Source organism: Bos mutus, chromosome 17, assembly GCF_027580195.1.
Source record: "Bos mutus isolate GX-2022 chromosome 17, NWIPB_WYAK_1.1, whole genome shotgun sequence".
In the NCBI taxonomy this organism is placed as follows: Eukaryota; Metazoa; Chordata; class Mammalia; order Artiodactyla; family Bovidae; genus Bos; species Bos mutus.
In genome coordinates, this window is record NC_091633.1 from 67,584,275 (window position 1) to 67,607,494 (window position 23,220).

The 23,220-nt window shown below is 36.3% G+C and overlaps 1 protein-coding gene across 5 annotated transcripts in view; it reads left to right on the plus strand.

The window, feature by feature from the left end:
* ARFIP1 (ARF interacting protein 1) overlaps positions 1 to 23,220 on the plus strand; it is a 140,081-nt gene that overhangs the window by 73,107 nt on the left and 43,754 nt on the right. For 4 of the 5 annotated variants that reach the window (XM_070386658.1, XM_070386659.1, XM_070386660.1 and 1 more), the window contains 5 exons: positions 709 to 817; positions 7,880 to 7,975; positions 9,508 to 9,620; positions 16,438 to 16,659; positions 22,848 to 23,005. In XM_070386658.1, the coding sequence (XP_070242759.1) occupies positions 709 to 817; positions 7,880 to 7,975; positions 9,508 to 9,620; positions 16,438 to 16,659; positions 22,848 to 23,005 (698 nt within the window). The remainder of the gene's footprint in view (positions 1 to 708; positions 818 to 7,879; positions 7,976 to 9,507; positions 9,621 to 16,437; positions 16,660 to 22,847; positions 23,006 to 23,220) is intronic. The other variant, XM_070386662.1, reaches the window with a different exon arrangement.

Below are 23,220 nucleotides of genomic sequence, written 5' to 3' on the forward strand. Positions count from 1 at the left end.
AGAGTCTAGTCATAGACTGATTATGAAAATTGGGTAATTCCTCATATCCAAGCCAGAGGCAAGAAAGAACTTTTAGTTGGAAATCTGTGTTTCATGGCTTTCTCTCTTTTCTTTTACTGTAAGACTGAATGTCAAATATTGTATTTATTACAGTTACAAGCTTAATTGCAGTTAGGTTGGCAAATATCAGTAATTTAAAATAAATCTAAATCACAAGAAATTTTCTTTTCCTTACACTGATTGAAGCCCTGTTTACCTAGCTAACCTGCAAATCAGAGGGAAACTTAATATTGCAAGTGAATGATTTATGTTAAACATCACCAAAGGCTCATCAAGATGATATTAGACATCACTGAGCTTTTTAATATTAGACATGACTTTTTAGTCATCTTAATTCTGTCCTTGAAATGATTTTCCTTATGTATCAGAAGATTCGAAATTTGAAATTGAATTTTAATATCTGTCTGATGCTTAAGTCTAAACTAATGAAACTATTTTATATTTGGTGTACACTGTATCTCTTATAGCAAACCTTGCTTAGTTTGCTGCAGATATACATCATCTTGGACCACCATGACAGCATAAGGGAATACTACACAGTAGAGAGAAAAATAGTTCACCATGTGATTAAAAGGACAAAATTATGCTGAACTGCTGTGTGGTGTGAGATTTTTACAAGATTTTCTCTTTTATTCAAATGTTGCTAAGGATTTGAAGCGTTCATTACCAGCTGGACTTGGTCTCTCAGAAACGCAAATCACATCTCATGGCTTTGACAGTACCAAAGAGGGGGTTATTGAAGCAGGATCATTTCAAGGTAAGGAACCCATTATTTTTAAAGATGAGCGGGATAGAAGATGGGAGAAGGTCACCAAATGCTACCTTTAGTAGAGTTGAGAACTTTGATTTCATGATAAAACACTGGTTATAAACATAATCCTTTTTCTCTTCAATTTAATTTAGTAATTGTTTTAATAGTTGTCTTTATATAAACAGGTTAGCGTGCATAATTTCACTGATTACTGCTTGAAAATTGGTTTTAAAATACTGAAAAACTCAAAAATTATACCAAAAATGCAGATTTAAATTATTTTAGTGGTAACCACAAAATTTATGTCAATATTGATTTGTATAAATACATATTTCTTATTTCAAAGCAATTAGAAAATGAAACTTTTATTTTTCTCACTATATATGCTGTGTCGGAGGTCTCCTGAGAGCACCCTCCAATAAAGTAATTTTCAAAGAGGACTAACAGGACTCAGTGTATAGTCATAATCCAGACTGTGATGATAGCAGAAGTATACTGAGCACAGTCGGCAAAGGCAAAGGGTGCCTGAGGTAAAGGTTGGGGTCCTTTCCCAGTCCAGTCATAAAGGACATGCTTAATTCTCCCAGCAGAGCTGTGACAACAAATGTGAAATGTTGCTAACCAAGGAAGATAAATTAGTGCCTAGGGTTCTTATTGGAGATTGTCCACATAGGCACCCTCTGCCTAGCATGTGCCAGATTCCAGACTCCCAGAAGGAAAGCATAAACCACATTGTTTGTATAAACAGTTTAGGCATAGTGAGCAAGTCTTAGAATTCCAGGAATGGTGAGAATCACTCCAAAATTAAAGTTCTCAGATGCCAGTTGAGGGCCAATCTTTTGTAAACTGGTCTTTTCAAAGGTAAATAGTTAGATCTAGTATGTTAGCTCTTTTCTGCATACATTCCATGTATGTGTTTTTTTTCTTTTTTAATATAAAGAAAAACACTTCCTTTTTAAATACTCTTGCCTATAATAACCTTTTTAGGTATTTTTTCATCTTTACACAAGTGAAAGAAAATAAAATCATGTAGATGTAAAACTGCGATTGTTTTCTTGACAGAGCTCTAGTTAAAGTAGCAATACTTGGATGTTCAATGAAGTATTTTAATTTTAATACTGCGTTAAGTTCAGTTCAGTTGTTCAGTTGTGTCCGACTCTGCGACCCCATGAACTGCAGCACGCCAGACCTCCCTGTTCATCACCGACTCCTGGAGCTTGCTCACACTCAGGTCCGTCAAGTCGGTGATGCCATCCAACCATCTCATCCTCTGTTGTCCCCTTCTCCTCCTGCCTTCAATCTTTCTCAGCATCAGGGTCTTTTCCAGTGAGTCAGTACTTTGCATCAGGTGGCCAAAGTATTGGAGCTTCAGCTTCAGCATCAGTCCTTCCAATGAATATTCAGGGTTGATTTCCTTTAGGATGGACTGATTGGATCTCCTTGCAGTCCAAGGGACTCTCAAGAGTCTTCTCCAATGCTTCTCCAGTTCAAAAGCATCAGTTCTTTGGTCTTCTTTATAGTCCAACTCTCACATCCATACATGATTACTGGAAAACCATAGCTTTAACTATACAGATCTAGTCGGTAAAGTAATGGCTCTGCTTTTTAATATGCTGTCTAGATTTGGTCGTAGCTTTTCTTCCAAGGATCTTTCTTCCAAGCATCTTTTAATACTGTATTATAATTTCACAAGTTGAAAAAAATATCTCCATGCCTTTGTACTCTGTAGCCCTCTTGCAGTATTCTATATTTTATTATACTAATGGCCAATAGTGAGAAACAACTTATATTTTAAAATATATTCCTTGCTAAATGGATCCTAGAAATAGGCATTTAGGGTAATCCAGTATACTATCTTCTACTCTAGGCTGTAAAACGAGTGGACTTTCTACTGACATCTTTTTTTTTTTACCCTTTTCATTCTTATGTTCACAGAAATAAAGATATAGAAAGGCAACACGTGCATCAGTATCGCAGTAGTCATTGCATAGCATTGTGGTGGTGTTCTCTAGGCTTTGAATAACTTTGAATTTGAGAAGGTTGACTGATTGCCTGAGATTATGAACGTTTGAAGACACAAGGCACACTTTGCGTGACATCATTTTCCAACCAGTCACCAATTTCCAAATTTAAATGTCAACATAGAATTAAAAAAAAAAAAAAGACTTCTACAATTAAGATATTTGAAGATTTTCAGTGATATTATTTGGCTGACATTTGGTTTTATCCTTTCCCCCTTAAACAGAATAGTATATACAATAATCAAAGTCAGCTGGCATTGTAACCTGTTGTCCATGAACAGGAAAGTGCCAGTCAGTTTCACTTGCTTATAGATCCATTGTAGTCCCTCAGATTGGAATAAAAAATGTGTTTTGTGATAATGGCAGTAATTTATGTCTCTTTGAATTGACTTTATAAAACACTTTTTAAAACAAGCTACATGGTTAATCCGTATGTTTAAAAGATAATCATTCTGTCATACTCAGATTCATTAAGCATTTACTGGAAAGTTGTAGTTAAGTGTCCTTGTTTTGAGGCATGTATGCATAAATTAGAATGAACATGATTTTCTCATGTTTAAAATTTAGAATATGTTCTTATTGTTGTTCAGTTGCTAAGCCATGTCCAGCTCTTTGCAACCCCCATAAACTGCAGCATGCCAGGCTTCCCTGTCCTCCACTATTTTTGCTCAAACTCATGTCCATTGAGTCAGTGATGCCATCCAACCATCTCATCCTCTGTTGCCCCCTTCTATTTCTGCCCTCAATCTTTCCCAGCATCAGGGTCTTTTCCTCTGAGTTAGCTGTTCACATCAGGTGGCCACAGTATTGGAGCTTCAGTTTCAGAATCAGCCCTTCCAATGAATATTCAGGGTTGATTTTCTTTAGGATTGCCTGGTTTGGTCTCCTTGCTGTCCAAGGGACTCTCAAGAGTCTTTTCCAGCACAATTCGAAAGCAACAATTCTTCAGCGCTCAGCCTTCTTTATGTCCAGCTCTCACATCTATCTGTACATGACCACTGGAAAAACCATAGCTTTGACTATATGGACCTTTGTTGGCAAAGTGACATGTCTGCTTTTTTGAATTTTAAGTTTTAAGCCAGGCTTTTCACTCTCTTCTTTTACCCTCATCAAGAGGCTCTTTAGTTCTTCTTCACTTTCTGTCATTAGAGTGGTATCATCTGCTTATCTGAGGTTGTTGATATTTCTCCTCGCAGTCTTGATTCCAGCTTGTGATTCATTCCAGTCTGGCATTTAACATAATGTACTCTGCATATAAGTTAAATAATCAGGGTGACAGTATACAGCCTTGTCATACTTCCTGCCCAATTTTAAACCAGTTCATTTTTCCATGTAAGGTTCTAACTGTTGCTTCTTGTCCTGCATGCAGGTTTCTCAGGAGACAGGTAAGGTGGTCTGGTATTCACATCTGTTTAAGAATTTTCCACAGTTTATTGTGATCCACACTGTCAAAGACTTCTAGCATAGTCAGTGAAACAGAAATAGCTGTTTTTCTTAAATTCCCTTGCTTTCTCTGTGATCCAGTGGATGTTGGTAATTTGGCCTCTGGTTCCTCTGCCTTTTCTAAATCCAGCTTTTACATCCAGAAATTCCAATTCACATACTGTTGAAGCCTAGCTTGAAGGATTTTGAGCATTACCTTGCTTGTGTGTGAAATAATGTACTTTATGTACAAATAATGTACTTGCTACCTTGCAACTGTGTGGTAGTTTGAACATTCTTTTGTATTGCCCTTCTTTGGGATTGAATGACCTTTTCTGGTCCTGTGGCCACTGCTGAGTTTTCCACATTTGCACATATTGAGTGCAGCACTTTAACAGCATCATCTTTTAGGACTTGAAATAGCTCAGCTGGAATTCATCACTTCCACTAACTTTGTTCGTAGTAATGCTTCCTAAGGCCCACTTGACTTCACACTTCAGGATGTCTAGTTCTAGGTGAGTGTCCACACCATCATGATTGTTCAGGATATGATAGTTCTGTGTATTCTTGCCATCTCTTCTGCCTCTGTTAGATCCATACTGTTTCTGTTCTTTATTGAGCCCATCTTTGCATGAAATATTCCCTTGGTATCTGATTTTCTTGATGAGATCTCTAGTCTTTCCCATTCTATTGTTTTCCCCTATTTCTTTGCACTGATCACTGAGGAAGGCTTTCTTATGTCTCCTTGCTATTCTCTGGAACTCTTCATTCAGTTGGGTATCCCCAAGAAAACGAAATGCAAGAAGATTAAAGTGGTTGTCTGAGAAAGCCTTAAGAATACCTTAGAAAAGAAGAGAAGTGAAAGGCAGAAGAGAAAGGGAAATATATACCCAACCAAATGCAGAGTTCCAGAGAATGGCAAGAAGAGATAAGAAAGCCTTTTTAAATGAACAAAATTTAGGATATATGTCTCATGAAAAAATGTTAGGAGTTGGGGCTCTGTTAGCTTTCTGGGAAAAACTGAATGATAACTTTATAAGGACCCTATTACCATTTATTTTTCCATCTCTGGGGCAAATTTAGAAGAAATTGTGCTTAAATTCAGTGTAACAATAAATATTGAAATCTACCCAAGAAATACATGGTAGAATGAATAACAGTGAAAACCATGAGTAAGTCAAAACTCTTAAGAATGAGTTGTTCTTGGTATCTGAGTTTTGTTTTAGTGGGGTTTTGATCATTGCATACACATTATTCATATTCCTAGACTTCTCCTGTTGAGAGAAAGCTGAGCTAATTCTCCAAATTTCATCAATTAGCAAAAGCCTAGAGTTTTAAGAATTATTTTTGTTGGAATGACTTACTTATTTGTGAGTGATTTTAGTAACTAAATTAGTCTGACTTAAAGATTTGAAGATACAGAGAACAATTAACCCTTGAAAGTAAAGCAAATAGTTGAAGGTCTCTACTTATCTCAGCACTATGTCTTTTTGCTACTTTAGTTTGGAAAGTTCTGTATCACTTGTGACATATATGTTATACATATCTCATGTTAAATCATGGGATTATTTCTTATGCAAGATTAATAAACAGTAATAGCCAGAACAACAGAGCTCTCTGTTCCTGGGATTATCACAAAATGGAATTATAGTAGTCATCGTTTATTGAACTCTTCTTTATGTAATAGTAGAGATAGAGTTTTTGTTTAAAATAGTGATTGCATTGGATAATCCATTAAATGCCTTCCAGCTTAACAAGTAATTTATGGATTGATGTTTTTTGTATTGAATTTAATAATGGAGATATTATGGTATGGATTCAGAACACCTGAGAATCTAATAAGCTATTTAAACCTCTCTGAGCCTCTTTTTCCCTGTAGTTTAGCATCAGACTAGTTGATTTCTGTTGTCCCTTCCAGTTTTAAACTTTTTTGGTTCAACAGAATTTTTTTTGAAAGACAGGTATCTCATTTTGAAAGGTAATGCCATTCTATTTAGATACATTGTGTGTTTTGGATTTTAATGTTAGATTCAGTCCACATTAAGTATTCCTTATTATTAAAACTGGTGACTGTTCCTGATCAGAACTTCGTATATCTGGGATATGAGAAAGTTGACATTCATTCTTACTGGAATATTTTAATTATAAATTTGATATGTGTTTTTAGAAAACTGGAAAAGAGTATAGTTGTAATAAATTTATCTTAGAAACATTAAAATATATTCAGCTAAATGTGAAGGATGTTAATAATTTTTTCAGTTTCCTTTCAATGATCACTTCCCTAAAGACATAAAACCTTTAGAATTTAAAATAGTCAGTTGAAGCTGTATAGTTTTATGCTGGACATTAGCAACAATGTTGGGTACTCAGTTTTTCTTAACTTTTTAAAAAATTAAGGCTCAGAGATGTTGAGTAATTTGCCAGGGTGTTCCTGATACTATTTGATAAATAGAGCCAGAATTTCAAACCCAGAGTTAGAATTTTAAAACTCAGTGTGTTTCATTCCAAAATTGTATTCTTTCCTCAGGTTCTCAAACTTAGCTGTGTTTGAGAATAAGTAGCTTCTAAAAAACTACTGTTGCCTAATGAGCAGCATGGTGACTATAGTTAATAATAATGTATACTTGAAATTTGCTGATAGATCTCAGGTTTTCTCACCACACACACAAAGATGGTAACTATGTGAGGTGATGGATGTAATCATTTCACAGTGTATACATATATCAAAAAAATCATTTTTTATACCTTAAATATATGCTTTTTTTATTTATCTAATAAATAAAAGCAGAAAATCAATCTAATAAAAAAGCTAAAGCTTCCCCCGCCCCCCGGAAAAGCTCTAAAAATAACCTGTTTCAGTGATAATCAGTAGATCTTGTGGAATGTCTCAGGTATGTTTGAAAAGCTTCAGAAGTCTTATGATTAATCAGAATAACACTCTGTATTATCACTTCTCAGGCTTCAAAACACATACAAATCACCTGAAGATCTTGTGAAAATGCAGATTCTAGTTAAGTAGGTCTGTATTTCTGATGCGCTCCGAGATGACATAATTGATGGAAACCCCTTGCATCCATACTATGAGTGGCAGTAATCTGTAGTAGGTGATACTTGATTTATGATTTGAAATTTTTGGCTATAATTTCTGTGAAGGGTGATTCATTCACATTTCTGTGAATGTTAATGATAAATTTGATACAAGTGTTACATGCCTTTGGATTTCTACTTGAAGAGCTTTCCTCCCTATGTTAGAGTAGCAAGTTATACAATGTTGAGTTAAGCTTTAAAACCATTTCAGCTGTGTCCTTTAATCACATACTTTTAATTGATTTGAAAACAGCCAAGTCCAGGTAGAGTACTGATTAAACATGATCTTACCAAGTCTCTTCTTACAGTTATGTGTTTTGTTTGGTTTTAATAGTTCTAAGAAAAGTTTATGTAAGAGCTCATCCTGGTAGCATCCATTTGTTACTCATCCATTTCTGCATGGAAGCAAGTCTATTAGTTCCAGCTTTTAATCCTTTTTTTGAATATTTTAAAGGAAATGTCAGTACAGCTATATTCAAAATGTATATTGTGTGGAGGAAGAGAAGCATTTTCACAGTGAAATGTCTGCCCTTTTCAGGTTCCCCAGCACCACCTCTGCCATCTGTTATGTCTCCTAGCAGGGTGGCAGCTAGTCGACTGACTCAACAAGGAAGTGATTTAATTGTTCCTGCAGGTATTCACTGCACTGATCGGATAAAGCCCTTCTTGCTACTGCTGAAGCTAAACTCACTCACTCAATTTCCTATCGCTTGCTTTATATTCTTAGGTGTGTTATTCTGGCTTTTTTGGTGGCTGTTTTTTTTTGTTTTTTTTTTTAACAATAAGGAAAGTGATCTCTCTAGCCATAGCTTACCTTTCTGGCTTTTCAAAGTTTATTAGGCACAATCTCAAACATGAAATTTCTGAAATAACAGAAAAAAACACATTAAAGTTTGATTCATTTTTAATCTACCTTTCTTTTCTTTGCTCTGGAAAATGTTGCTTTACTTATTTGATCCTAAACTCTTGGCTTTGCAGCTCTGCCATCTGTTTTCAGTTAAATAAAAAAGGACTTTCAACAGTTGGGTTGTTCATTATTTGGAATGAATCAAGTGGAAAAGGTTGTGTCTTCCTTTTTTCAACTTTGACTTAACAACTAGTTGTCAAATTGCTTCAAAATACTATGTAATTTTCCAGTTATGCCGAGTGAAAAGTACTGGGAAAAACCTATTTCTTTGCATTGGATTTGCTTTTCACTTTAATACTGCTGGACTATAAAAACAAGGCAAATTTACATGAAATGTTAATATTTTATACTTTATGTGAGAATTTTGTAAATTCTTAAACGCATTTGATTTTATATACTGTTCTCCTTAGATTATGGTAAAACTGTGGTAAAGCCTGGCCTGGCTACAGGGGTGAGAGAAGAAATTTTTGCTGACTCTAACCTTTTAAAACCATTTTATAAAATGTTTTCTCTTGTCTTTTTTAAAAATTGTTATTTTAAAATTATGATGTTTCTATCCCAAGTTATTAGCATCATAAATGTTACTAAATATGTTCTTATGTAAAAAGTATTTTACTGTGAGGAACTGTATAGTTGTAGAGTTGCTGTTATGTCATAATTTCTTAATTGTTGGAGTAATGCATTATCAGGGCTTTATACTGCCTGTATTAATTATGGCTTTGGGGGAAGTGCTGGCTTTCTTGAGGAAAAAATGAGGCACAGTGAAGGTCTTGTTTAACAAAACCTCTTATACTACAGTAAGATATTTTTGATGACTATCTAAAGTTATAGTATTTTTAAACCCTCCAAAATTTTGGTAACATTGTGTTGTTGCTGTCTTCTGTGTAGTATAATGAAAGGAGATCACTGTGAAGAGTGTGAGCCTTTCAGATTTTTAATGACAATTTTTTAAGAATCATTAGGTTATAAGATAAATTGTGGAAATTTTATTTTCCTTGAAGTAAGTAGCAGTTTAGAGAAGAAGGCCTATTGCAGCATTTTTTTTTTTTAAAGAAGATGGACAAACCAAAGAAATTTTTTTTTGCAGTATCAGGAAATCATCCTTAAAATGATTCCAAGAAGTCCTAGTCCTTTACTTTGTGGGAATCTTCTTATTTCTTTAAATGCATAAGTAGTTTAATTTGAACTGCATCAGTGTTTTGTTTTCTTTCTACTTGTCTGTGTGGTTTGCATTTTTATCTTTTGTTCTGATGTTACAGGTAGCCAGAGAACACAGACAAAAAGTGGTCCAGTTATTCTAGCAGATGAAACTAAAAATCCTGCCATGGAAAAGTTAGAACTTGTTAGAAAATGGAGTCTAAATACCTACAAGGTTTGTAATTTTTTTTAATATTTCCACCCCAAGTAGCTCTAAGAATTTCATTCGAATGTTACTCAAATTATTATTTTGCAATTATATAAATGTATAGGAGAGTATAATGCTCTTTCAACATAAATATACAATTAAAAATATTGTGTCTTACTGATCTTTGCATAAATGTAGTTTTAAAAGTCAGTAGGTTGAGTTCTAAAAAGAGCTACTAAAGCTCTTATTAATTGACAGATAGTACATAATTAAAGAAGAAATATGTTGTCTGGGAGCACATTTAGCTGTAGAACTGCCATAGATATGTTTGTCACAACCTCCATCTTTTTGATACTTATAGCAGCAAAATGTTGAGAGGTATATTAGTTTTCCAAAGTTTGAAATTCTCTGATCTTACTGTAATAACTAAACACTAAACTGTACAGACAGTATATGAGTTGGATTTCAAAGGTTTGTTGTTGTTAAGTGTATTGCTTCAGAGTAAGTATTGATTAGTTTTCTTACATTCTCCTAAAGTAAATAAGCAAAATTTACTCTAAAGCAATACAGCTATATTTAATGTGTTACAAATAGATAGCTCAAACCCCAAATTCACTTAGTACCTTTGAATCTTAACAGGGATGAGACAGTAGAATTCGTAGAATAGTTAAGTGGATGGAAACCCTAACAGTTCTATTTAGAGCATCAGCGTTAACACTCGCTCTGTTTGTGAATTGGTAGTGGGCCTAGTGGTCTGTAAATCAGGAATTGTCTGTATTTTTATACAGGAGTCTCTGATGTGTCTTCTAAAGAGCAATACAGAAGTGCATTTATTTTTTCAGTTAGTATTTTTAAAGTACGATCTGCAATTTTGCACAGAAGTACAGGTTTTCTTAAGAGGATAAAAGTGCCCTGAAACTGCTGCATGAAACTTTCCATGTCATGTTGCTCATGTCAGTGTGGAACTGAGAAATGCCAGTGGTAGCCGTCAAGACTTGGTGCCCGCTGAACCGTTCTCATTCAGGATATTCTATTTGCCCATTGCCCCTTTTGTTCTCAAGGATGTGGATGCTCTCATTGCAGGAATACTGTTTTTCCTTTGGTACTCCTTCATATCAGAGCAGTTCATCCAAACATTCAGATGTCTACTTCATCTTCTCACTGATTCCACATGCCCAGTTAATTATTAAATGGACTCTGCCTCTTTAATATTATTTGACTTTATCCTTGTCTCCATCTTAGCCTTCACAGCCATGTGATTACTCTCTTAAATTACTGTAGTAGCTTCTCAACAAATTGTCTCATCCTGCAGATTCTGCTCTGCCTGACGTGGTTCAGTTTGCTTAACTCCTTCCCTCGATCCCCATCTACCTTTCCGTTTTTATCCTGCTGCTCCTCTCTTCCACCCGCAGATCTCGTGATCCATACCTGCTTATCCAGAGATTTCCTAAACAAGCTGTGCTTTCTCACACTCTGCAGCTTGTTCTGTGTTTGCCCGCTGCCTGAAATTCCCATTCATACTCCCTTTCGTTTCACTTGTTTATCTTTCATACCAGATTCAGTCTCACTTATTTATTTATTAAATTCATTTATTCAGTCATTCCTTTGTTCATTTATTCCTGAAATTTAGCCACACATTTTGAGCCTAAAGAATACAGGTCTTATTTTTGAGCCAAATCCTAATAATCCTAATTTGACAAATTATCAAGTTTAATTTTTTGTCATTTTGGCCTTCCTCTCTTGTGTCAGTTGTGTTTTCCTGTTGCTTATCTTTTTTTTTTCCTGTATGTGTGTGTTTATCAACTGTTCTTTTCTTCTTTTACTTCTACAGTAATCAGAGTTGAATCCTTCCTAGTTTATAGTTATCTCTACCTTAACATGGGGCTTCCCAGGTTGCTCAGATGGTAAAGAATCCTTCTGCAGTGCAGGAGACCCAGGTTTGGTCCCTAGGTCGGAAAGATCCCCTGAAGAAGGGAATGGCTACCCACTCCAGTATTCTTGCCTGGAGAATTCATGGACAGAGGAGCCTAGTGGTCTGTACAAGTCCACAGGGTCGCAAGGAATCGGACACGGCTGAGCAACTAACACTTTCACTTTTTTTTGCATTACTGTACCACATTCAGATTTTCTGTTATTGAAAATAACCAGACTTCATAATGCATACACATGGCACAGTACTATGTGAAGGAGTTATCATTCTTTCAGTGATCATTTTATTTTTAACTGAAAAATTTTTTTCATCAGAATAATTTGTGTATCTCAATCTAAGTCAAAAGAGAGAAAGTCCTAGCTTACATGATTTTATGGAGTTTGTAGCTCAGTGTGTCTGGACTGACATACAACTGTGTTCTTCTGTCTTTTTGACCTTTTTAGTCCAAATTATGAGCCGACATAGGACATTCATTGTCATTAGGATAATCCTTCAAGTGTTGATTCTGATTTGTGCTTATTATCCATCATACTCTGAGGAATTTGATTCTGGCTATGACTTTGATTCTCTTTCATGGACTTCAGTTTCTTCATGATTTTTGTTTTTAATTTCTTCTGTTTCTGTTCTCTGGCAGACACTTTAAAGCTTTTACTCAAAGAGGATATTAGCACTTCTTTGTTGGTGTTTAATAAAGGAAGTGCTAATATTGGCTCCAAGATTAGTCTGGTGATTAAAACCAAATATGTAAGAGAAGTGATTTTAAGTTTAGGCCTTGAACCTATTTTCTTAAATATTATTTTAATCTACCTGATTTTATTTATTCCAGTTTGAATCCAAAATTTATTTATTTTCTTATTTTCTCTCATCTACAGGAATCAGTGTGAATAATAAACTCTGGTTTATCATTTTTGTTCATTTTTGTATTTTGCAAATATAGAATATAGGGTACTTGTAGAAGTCTGTCTTGTTTTTTAAAGAATAATCTCAGTTTTAGCATCCAGACCTATTTAATGTCTCTTCCAAACATTAAATTCTTTTTAAAAATGTTTTAAGAACTTGCCACCAGTATTCATACCTTTAGCAAATGAATATTTGTTGGCTTAAAGCCAGTATCTTTTAAACTTTCATTCCTGGCTTTCTTACCATATTATTTATTTACTAGTTTATCTGTTTCCACTGTTCAGGTTCTGATATTTACTTTAGGCTCCCTTCTTCCCTATCCTTTAGTCTTAACAACTTTCTTAATATAGTATCTGTCTTTTGCTGCCATTAGCTTATTCTTTCCCTTGTACCTAATTGTTTTATTCTAAGCTCTTGGTGCTATTTAAATACTAATAGTATCCAGTGATTATCTTGTAAATTCATGACCTGTGCGGTGGTGATTCATGGTATTTTATACACTATTTATCATTATTTTGTCCTCTCCCAAGTAGGAAATCTCTGTAGAGCAATAATTTACTTTTGCTTTTTCCTGCATGTTTAACTTTACTCCGTTTGTCCTTTTATCCTCAAAGTAAATCATTCATTTATATGGAAAGCTGGACAGGACCACAGATCATGGAAAGTCATCTGCATTTTCAGGGACTTTGGAGAAGGGTAAAGAACTGAGAATTTTTAATTGTCTTCTCTTTTAAACTTGCTTTATAATGTATACTGAAGGTATGTAATATATACCTTCGATTTTGCACTTCAATTTCAGTATTTACTAGGAAGCAACTTAAATAAAATTCTGTTTTTCTGTGATCCTATGAGAAACTTGCTCTGGGACCCTGATGAGTGGGGAAATGCCTCGCACTTTATGTTTTCTCACTGCAGCTTTCTTTACAAAGCCCCACAGAGGCTGTCTGTAGCATTCTCACTTCCAGATTACTTAGATTTCCTTGAGAGTGGTTAGTTATCTGTATTGGAATATAAGCTCTGAAGTTCAGTTTCAAAACTTGTTTAAGGTGTCCAGATTTGATGCCTTATACTCTTGCCTTACTTTTCCCATTGCCATAGCTTCCTGGAAACAAAAAAAAATTTCCTCATTAAACCTTTGACCTTACTGTCTGCTTATCACCATTATTTCTGTAAAAAAAATGACCACTCAGACAAAAGTAGACATTTCTTTCATTTTGCCCAGTCTGCCAAGTTCCTTCAATGAATTCTGGCTTCTTGGTTTTCAACAGACTATTATATCTGGATAGCTATGGAAAGTACCACATGCTTTGGCTTAAGAGTAGGTAAATGCCTCTGATAATATTCTGTTGCATAGGGAAAATCCTTGTGTGGAAGAAAAGTGGAAATGAGTGGTATATCTTGATCTTGTTACCATTTCAAATATTACTTGCTGATGTTCTCTCATTAAAATCACAAAGTCTGAGGTTAAATGTTCTCTTTATGTGTTTTTCATCCCCAAAGAGTGTTTGTGTGTTTTCCATAGAAATAGTTTTATCCCTTCTATGAGTTTGGCCTTTCATCTTCCTATCACTTTCTATAGAGTTAATTTCTCTACTTTTTTGTTTTTAAAAGAACTCTTTTATTTATAAAAGTTTATTTGTAAAGATCCTTAATTGATGGTAATAGAGAGTGTCAGGGAATTCATTTCTATTTAAATAGAAAAATATAAGTAGCATATATGTTACCGTTAAAAGGATAAATAGACTTCCCTGGTGGCTCAGATGGTAAAGCGTCTGCCTACAGTGAGGGAGACCCAGGTTTGATCTCTGGGTTGGGAAGATTCCCTGGAGAAGGCAATGGCACCCCACTCCAGTACTCTTGCCTGGAAAATCCCATGGACGGAGGAGCGCGGTAGGCTACAGTCCATGGGGTCACTAAGAGTCGGACACAATAATAGATTTATATGTGTTGACGAGGAAAAGGCCTTCAGAATGGGAGAAAATAATAGCAAATGAAGCAACCGACAAACAACTAATCTCAAAAATATACAAGCAACTCCTACAGCTCAACTCCAGAAAAATAAATGACCCGATCAAAAAATGGGCCAAAGATCTAAATAGACATTTCTCCAAAGAAGACATACAGATGGCTAACAAACACATGAAAAGATGCTCAACATCACTCATTATCAGAGAAATGCAAATCAAAACCACTATGAGGTACCATTTCACACCAGTCAGAATGGCTGCGATCCAAAAGTCTACAAATAATAAATGCTGGAGAGGGTGTGGAGAAAAGGGAACCCTCTTACACTGTTGGTGGGAATGCAAACTAGTACAGCCACTATGGAGAACAGTGTGAGATTCCTTAAAAACTGGAAATAGAACTGCCTTATGATCCAGCAATCCCACTGCTGGGCATACACACTGAGGAAACCAGAAGGGAAAGAGACACGTGTACCCCAATGTTCATCGTGAGCACTGTTTATAATAGCCAGGACATGGAAGCAACCTAGATGTCCATCAGCAGATGAATGGATAAGAAAGCTGTGGTACATATACACAATGGAGTATTACTCAGCCATTAAAAAGAATACATTTGAATCAGTTTTAATGAGGTGGATGAAACTGGAGCCTATTATACAGAGTGAAGTGAGCCAGAAGGAAAAACACCAATACAGTATACTAACGCATGTATATGGAATTTAGAAAGATGGTAACGATAACCCTGTATACGAGACAGCAAAAGAGACACTGATGTATAGAACAGTCTTATGGACTCTGTGGGAGAGGGAGAGGGTGGGAAGATTTGGGAGAATGGCATTGAAACATGTGAAACGTCATGTATGAAACGAGATGCCAGTCCAGGTTCAATGCACGATGCTGGATGCTTGGGGCTGGTGCACTGGGACGACCCAGAGGGATGGTGTGGGGAGGGAGGAGGGAGGAGGGTTCAGGATGGGGAACACATGTATACTAATTAAATAATTTTCTATTAAAGAAAAAAAAAATGCTCGGATATGATGTATAGCATAGTTTCATGTTTACTTTAAAAATATTATGTATGTGATTATATAGGTTTAAAGGGAAGTCTTATTAATAGTTTTCTACTATCCAGTCGAATTAAAGGAAGAGGACATTCATTTTTATTTCATTCATTATTTTCACTTCTACAACAAATACTAATTCTGTAACCAAACTTTAAAAGACATGATAAAATAACATATTTGCAAATTTTAAAAATTTCAGTGCTTATTTACTACTTTTTATAATATTTTTAACTTTAAATGATAATGATTATATTAATGCCCTATATGGTTGCTCTTATAATGTATTGTTGAGTAGTGAATTGAAAACTGTAAGCTCTTGTATCATTTCTGGAACAGAAATAGAATACCATAGAATAGAGTAACATAGTTTAATACTATTTTATCTAGGCAAAAGTAGAAGAAGAATTCAGAAATCTCTAATCTCTACCTCCTTCTCTGGCCTTCTCCCTTCCCTCCTCTCCATCCCCTCTTCTTTCTCCTTCCTTTCTTCCCTTCATTCTTCCTGTTCACACACACACACACACACACACACACACACACACAACTATTTAAGGGAAATCTAGAAGGGAAAAAAGCATTTGAAACTAATAAGAAAGTACAGTTTTGGTATTCTTATTATTCCTATATTAATAGTCCAGTATTCTTAAATCAATGCTAAGTATGTCAGTTGTTTTAAATCATCTACCAAAATGCACAGAGCTTGAAATATGATTACATGAGAGAACTCATGTGGCAGTATATAAATTAGCTAGGTGAGTTTTGAAAATCTCTGATTAGTAATAATTAATAGGCATGATTGGTAAGTGTACTTTCTGGGTCCTGATGAACGTCTAAAGGGGACTGAAAGTTTGCAGTTTGTTAGGCTAGCTTGTTTGAAGCCAGAAATTGTGTATACCCTTTGCTTCAGTGTGTGCACTTTGGATTACTGCTTTTATCTTTTGTTCTTTTTTTTTTTTCCTAAACAAAATACATCTTTCTACTTTTAGTGCACTCGACAAATTATCTCTGAGAAGCTGGGCCGTGGATCAAGAACTGTGGACCTTGAACTTGAAGCTCAGATTGATATATTAAGAGATAACAAGAAAAAATACGAAAATATTCTAAAACTGGCTCAGACCCTATCGACCCAGCTTTTCCAGATGGTGCATACCCAAAGGCAACTTGGAGATGCGTTTGCTGACCTGAGTTTAAAATCACTAGAACTCCATGTAAGATTATTTGAAATAACTCTCGGAGGGGAGAGGGGTGAAAAGGGTGAAAACGGCAATAGGAGTGTTCTAAGAGGCAATTTGTTACATTTCTGATTTGTTGACTCTAATAAAATTGGAATCTTGTGGTATTCTTTTATTTCAAGAAGGCTCAGCTGACTTTTGTTGAAATACTGATCCAAAGAAAATGTCAGCTGGAGGTTTCAGGGAAAGGGAACTTGGTTAGAGGAAAGGAAAAAGAGTACTCAGCCTGCTTGAGCCTAGAAAGAATCATATATAATCATGTAAATAACTGGGTGTGGGTAAAAAGTAAATTCAGGCACCTGTTGAAAATCTTGGGGCTTCCCGGGTGGCGTTAGTGGTAAAGAACTTGCCTGCCAATGCAGAAGACACAGGTTCGATCCCTGGGTCAGGAATATCCCCTGGAGGAGAAAGTGGCAAACATCTCCAGTATTCTTGCCTGGGAAACCCCCTGGACAGAGGTGCATGGCAGGCTGTGGTCCATAGGTTTGCAGAGTCGGACACAACTGAAGCAACTTAGCACAGCATGTTGAAAATCTCTTACCTAGTCTCTGAATGTCCTAAACAAGACTTACTTGACTTAATTTGTGATACGCTTTTTCATTAGTGTAAGTTATGAATTTTAGAATGAAATTATTTTTCCGTGTATAGAAAGCATTATTCATTTCTTATGCTGTCTTTTTTTTGGCTGGCTCTCTGTTGCTGCCTGTGGGTTTTCTCTAGTTGCAGCAAGCAGGCGCTGCTCTGCAGCTGTGGTGCGCTGGCTTCTCTCACTGGGAGCATGGGCCCTGGAGTGCACAGGCTTCGGTAGCTGCAGCCTGCAGGCTCACTGGTTGTGGCAGACGGGCTTAGTTGCTCTGCCTCATGTGAGATCTTCCTGGACCAGGGGTAGAACCTGTGTCCTCTGAATTGCAAAGTGGACTCATAATCACTGGACCACCCGGGAAGTCCCATCTAATGATATCTTAAATTACTCCTTTTATGTCTTTTTTTCCTCACCTGGAACCAAAAGATGTAGAAATCCCTTTTCTACGAAAATCCCCTACAGACGAATAACTTGAGAAGTTAGATCATTTAGAGCATTAAATTATTTGTTAATAATCTAGAATCTTGGACAAAGAAAGTTTGGCTAGAGATGACAATATTGAGATAAATATTGAGATTCAATTCTAACTGAGTCACTAGACAAAAAGAAGAATGAAACTAATATTTAGGAAGCTGAGTTATAGCAGCTGTTATTACTGAGTATCCACAATTTCAGTGTGATGGGCGGAGTGCTTTTTAGCCATTATATCATGTAATTTCTCTAATAACACTGGAAGAAATGTTATCCTCATTTTATAGAGGAGGAAATGGAGGCCAGGATGGTTAGGTAGGTTTTATGAAATCATGAAAAACAAAAGATGGAAGTGGAATTTATATTCAGGTCTTTCTGTCTCTTCCTGATCTCTGCCTGTCTCTTTAAGTGAGAGCTTTAGAAGGTGTGACCCAGAAAAAAATCCCCACAGTATGGAAAGAGGTGATCAGAGTATAGGGTCTGGGGAAGTACAGCAGTGTTATCAGTGATGCTACATTGAGTAGAGTCTATTGATTATAATACTTAGTGCCAATTGGGGACTTACTGTACATCAGATACAGCTCTGAGTTGCATACATGTGTGTTAGCTCATCCAATGCTCAGACTTAGTTAGTAGTACTTTTATTACCTTTCTTTTACAGATATGAAGTCCTTTAAAAAAAAAAAAACCTGAGCATATTCAGGTCCTCAGTATTCAAGTCCATTGTTGTTATTGTTCAGTTTCTGAGTCGTGTCCGGCTCTTTGCAACCCCATGGACTGTAGCACACCAGGCTCCTCTGTCCTCCACTGTCTCCCAGAATTTGCCCTAATTTATGTCCATTGAGTCAGTGATGCTGTCTGACTGTCTCATCCTCTGCTACCCCGTTCTCCTTTTGCCTTCAATCTTTCCCAACATCAAGGTCTTTTCTAGTGAGTTAGCTCTTCCCATCAGGTGACCACAGGATTGGAGCCTCAGCATAGTCCTTCCAGTGAATATTCAGGACTTAATTCCTTTAGGATTAACTGGTTGGGTCTCCTTGTTGTCCAAGGGACTCTCAAGAGTCTTCTCCGGCACCACAGTTCAAAAGCATCCATTCTTCGGCTTTCAGCTTTCTTTAGTCCATCTCTCACATCCATACATGACTACTGGAAAAACCATAGCCTTGACTATATAGATCTTTGTTGGCAAAGTGATGACTCTGCTTTTTAATACACTGTCTAGGTTTGTCGTAGCTTTCGTTCCAAGGAGCAAGCATCTTTTAATCTCTTAGCTGCAGTCACCATACATAGTGATTTTGTTGTCCAAGAAAATCAAGTCTATCACTGTTTTCACTTATTCTCCTTCTGTTTGCCATGAAGTGATGGGACTGGATGCCATGATCTTAGGTTTTTGAATGTTGAGTTTCAAGCCAACTTTTTCACTCTACTTTTTCACCCTCATTAAGAGTCTCTCTAGTTCTTCTTCACTTTGTGCCGTTTGAGTGATCTCGTATGCATATCTGAAGTTGTTGATATTTCTCCTGGCAGTCTTGATTCCAACTTGTGATTCATCCAGTCCAGCATTTCACATGATGTACTCTGCATCGAAGTTAAATAAATAAGGTAATATATAGCCTTACTCCTTTCCCAATTCTGAACCAGGCCACTGTTCCATGTCCGGTTCTATTGCTTCTTGAACCACAAGAAGTTCAAGTTCCTGTTTCTCAGGAGACAGGTAAGGTGGTCTGGTATTCCCATCACTTTAAGAATTTTACACAGTTTGTTGTGATCCCCACAGTCGGAGGGTTAAGTGTAGTCAGTGAAGCAGAAGTAGATGTTTTTCTGGAGCTCCTTTGCTTTCTCCACCATCCAATGAATGTTGGCAATTTGATCTCTGGTTGCTCTGCCTTTTCTAAACCCAGCTTGTACATCTGGAACTTCTCAGTTCATATACTGCTGAAGCCTAGCTTAAAGTAATTTGAGCATAAACTACCTAGCATGCGAGATGAGTACAATTGTGCGGTAGTTTGAACATTCCTTCGCATTGCCCTTCTTTGGGATTGGAATGAAAACTGACCTTTTCCAGTCCTGTGGCCACTGCTGGGTTTTCCAAGTTTGCTGGCATATTGAGTGCAGCACTTTCACAGCATTGTCTTTTAGGATTTGAAATAGCTCGACTGGAATTCCATCACCTTCACTAGCTTTGTTCATAGTAATGTTTCCTAAGGCCCACTTGGCTTCACACTTAAGGATATCCAGCTCTAGGTGAGTGACCACACCATCATGGTTATCTAGGTCATTAAGACCTTTCTTGTATAGTTCTTTTGTGTATTCTTGCCACCTCTTTTTAATTTCTTCTACTTCTGTTAGGCATGATAAAAGACAAAAATGGTAAGGATCTGTCCTTGTATGAAATATTCCCTTGATATCTCCAGTTTTCTTGAAAAGATTTCTAGTCTTTTCCATTTTATGGTTTTCCTCTTATTTCTTTGCATTGTTCATTTAAGAAGACCTTCTTATCTCTCCTTGCTGTTCTCTGGAACTCTGCATTCATTTGGGTGTATCTTTCCCTTTCTCCCTTATCTTTCGATTCTCTTTCTTTCCTCGGCTGTTTATAAACTCTCCTCAGAAACCACTTTGCCTTCTTGCATTTCTGTTTCTTTTTCTTTGGGATGGTTTTGGTCACTGTCTCCTGTACAGTATTATAAACCTCAGTCCATAGTTCTTCAGGCACTCTTTATCTATCAGATCTAATCCCTTGAATCTATTTGTCACCTCCAGTATATAATCATAAAGGATTTAATTTAGGTCATACCAGTCTTCACCATCAGTGGCTGGGGCATAGATTTGCCTTTCTGTGATGTTGAATGGTTTCCTTGGAAACGAACCATGATCATTCTGTCGTTTTTGAGATTGCACCCCAGTACTGTATTTCAGACTCTTCTGTTGACTGTGAGGGTAACTCCATTTCTTATAAGGAATTCTCGTCCACAGTAGTAGATATAATGTTTATCTGAATTATATTCTGCTATTTACATCCATTTTAGTTCACTGATGCCCAAGATGTTGATGTTCAGACTTTACATCTCCTGCTTGTCCACATCCAATTTACCTTGATTCATGGACCTAACATTCCATGTTCCTATCCAATATTGTTCTTTACAGCATCAGACTTTACTTTCACCACCAGACACATCCACATCTGAGCATCATTCTGGCTTTGGCCTCGGCGCTCATTCTTACCGTAGCTGTTAGAAATTGTCCTCCGCTCTTCCCCAGTAGCATATTGGACACCTTCCGACCTAGGGAGCTCATCTTCCAGCATCCTGTCTTTTAGCCTTTTCATGAGGTTCTCCAGGTAAGAATACTGGAGTGGTTTGTCATTCCCTTCTCCAGTGGACCACAGTTTGTCAGAACTCTTCACTGTGACCTGTCTGTCTTGGGTGGCCCTGCATGGACAGCGTGGCTCATAATTTCATTGAGTTACACAGCCCCTTCTCTGCGACAAGGCAGTGATCCATGAAGGGGATTCAAGTCTGTTGGACCCAGTTTTATTTTTTAATAACTTTATTTTTTTCTGTTTTTTTTCTTAATTTTATTTTTGTATTTATTTTTTTATTTTTGGCTGTGCTGGCTCTTCATTGCTGCATAGGCTTTTGGTGGCTTCTCTTGTTACAGAGCATGGGCTCTAGAGTCCTCAGGCTTCAGGAGTTGCCGCACATGGGCTCAATAGGTATGGCTCCTGGGCTCCAGAGCACAGGTTCAATAGTTGTGGCACACAGATTTAATTGCTCTGCAGCATATGGGATCTTCCTGGACCAGAGATTGAACCCATGTCTCCTGCATTGGCTGATGGATTCTTTAACTTTCCACCAGGAAAGTTAGAGGACTGAGTTTTAATTTTTGAGTTTCTTATTTGAGCATTTCTCTTTGTAAGGATTGGTATTTTATGACTTTTATTCTTTCTTAGAGATCTTCCAATGATAAATTTACTAATTTTTAAAAATAGAATAAATGTTTTATCTTGCAACTACCATATGAGTCATTGGAGATCGAATACACAGTATGGGATCTTAATGATCTTATTTTCTTATATCTTAAGACATTTTGCTGTTTCCTCATCTTAGGAATTATTTCATTATTGCTCATCAGTTTTTCCCTTCCATGTTAAAAATGAGTAAGATAATAAGACAGAAGAACGACAGCGTTGCCTGGAAGAATTACGTAATCGTGAGATAAACACTTCTTGTCTGTTTGCATCACCAAAAAGAAATCTGGAGAAGCTATTTACATCGTCTTTTTTTTTTTTCACTTGTAACTTAAAAGTATTTTTAACAAAGTCAGAATCCTCAAATTAAATGATATACCTCATATATTCAGTTCTAAAGTTGATATGATCAAAGTTTTTATTTGGTCAGATATGTTCCTGATAATCAGTTAATTAATCAAACTTAGACTGGAAAGCTTTCCCTGCTGAAAATTTAGTTAGTCCTTGCTGTCCATATGTTAAGGAGTCGTGTGTAATGTTTGCTAAGCCAAGACTCAGTTTATTCAGAGAGAATGAACTAAAACTGGTGTTGAGTGATCCTTCCTCAGCTGTTTGTCCAGATAGACCTGAGCTTGAGAGTCGGTTGGTCACTAGGTTTACAAAGAAATGTGTATTGTTAATATTTATACTTTGAGGAGATTCAGTCAAAACACAAAAATTGTAGTCTATTTTATGTCTGAAAGTTTTAGCCAATTGTTACCTAATTTGGTTGTGAAAGTTAAAACCTCTCTGATTAATAATCTGCTATATTTTTCTTCTTAACAGCTGTGCTTACAGTATAATAGAAACAAAACGTGGAAATGAAAATATTCTTTCTAGTACAAAGTAGTTTAACTTTAAAATTATTTCATTTTAGCTGTACATCTAAGCTAATGACAGTTTGGTTTACTAGACTTTTTCTGTAATTGTATAGCTAGTTGTGATTTAGATTCCTATTTATTTAAACATTGAAAGGAAAAAACTTCTATAGCTAGATTTCTAAATCAAATATTTTCCCAATAGTGATGTGTTTGAGATTTTCTTTAGTCACATTTACTGATTTACAGCGGAATAAATTAAAGTGACTTTTTTTTTTTGTTTTAGGAAGAATTTGGCTATAATGCAGATACCCAGAAGCTGCTAGCTAAAAATGGAGAGACTCTTCTAGGAGCCATTAATTTTTTCATTGCCAGTGTAAACACTTTGGTGAATAAAACAATTGAAGATACATTAATGACTGTGAAACAGTATGAAAGTGCCAGGTATGTATAGATTTTCATTATATCGTTTGTTTTACAGATAATACATAATTCAGGTAAGATTTGGGGTTGCCAACAAGAGAAACCAACTCTGGTCAATATGAACAACAAAAAAATGTGTTATTAGAGTGTTGTAGGAGAGCCCACTGGAGAACGCAATGGCAACCCACTCCAATACTCTTGCCTGGAAAATCCCATGGACCGCGGAGCCTGGTAGG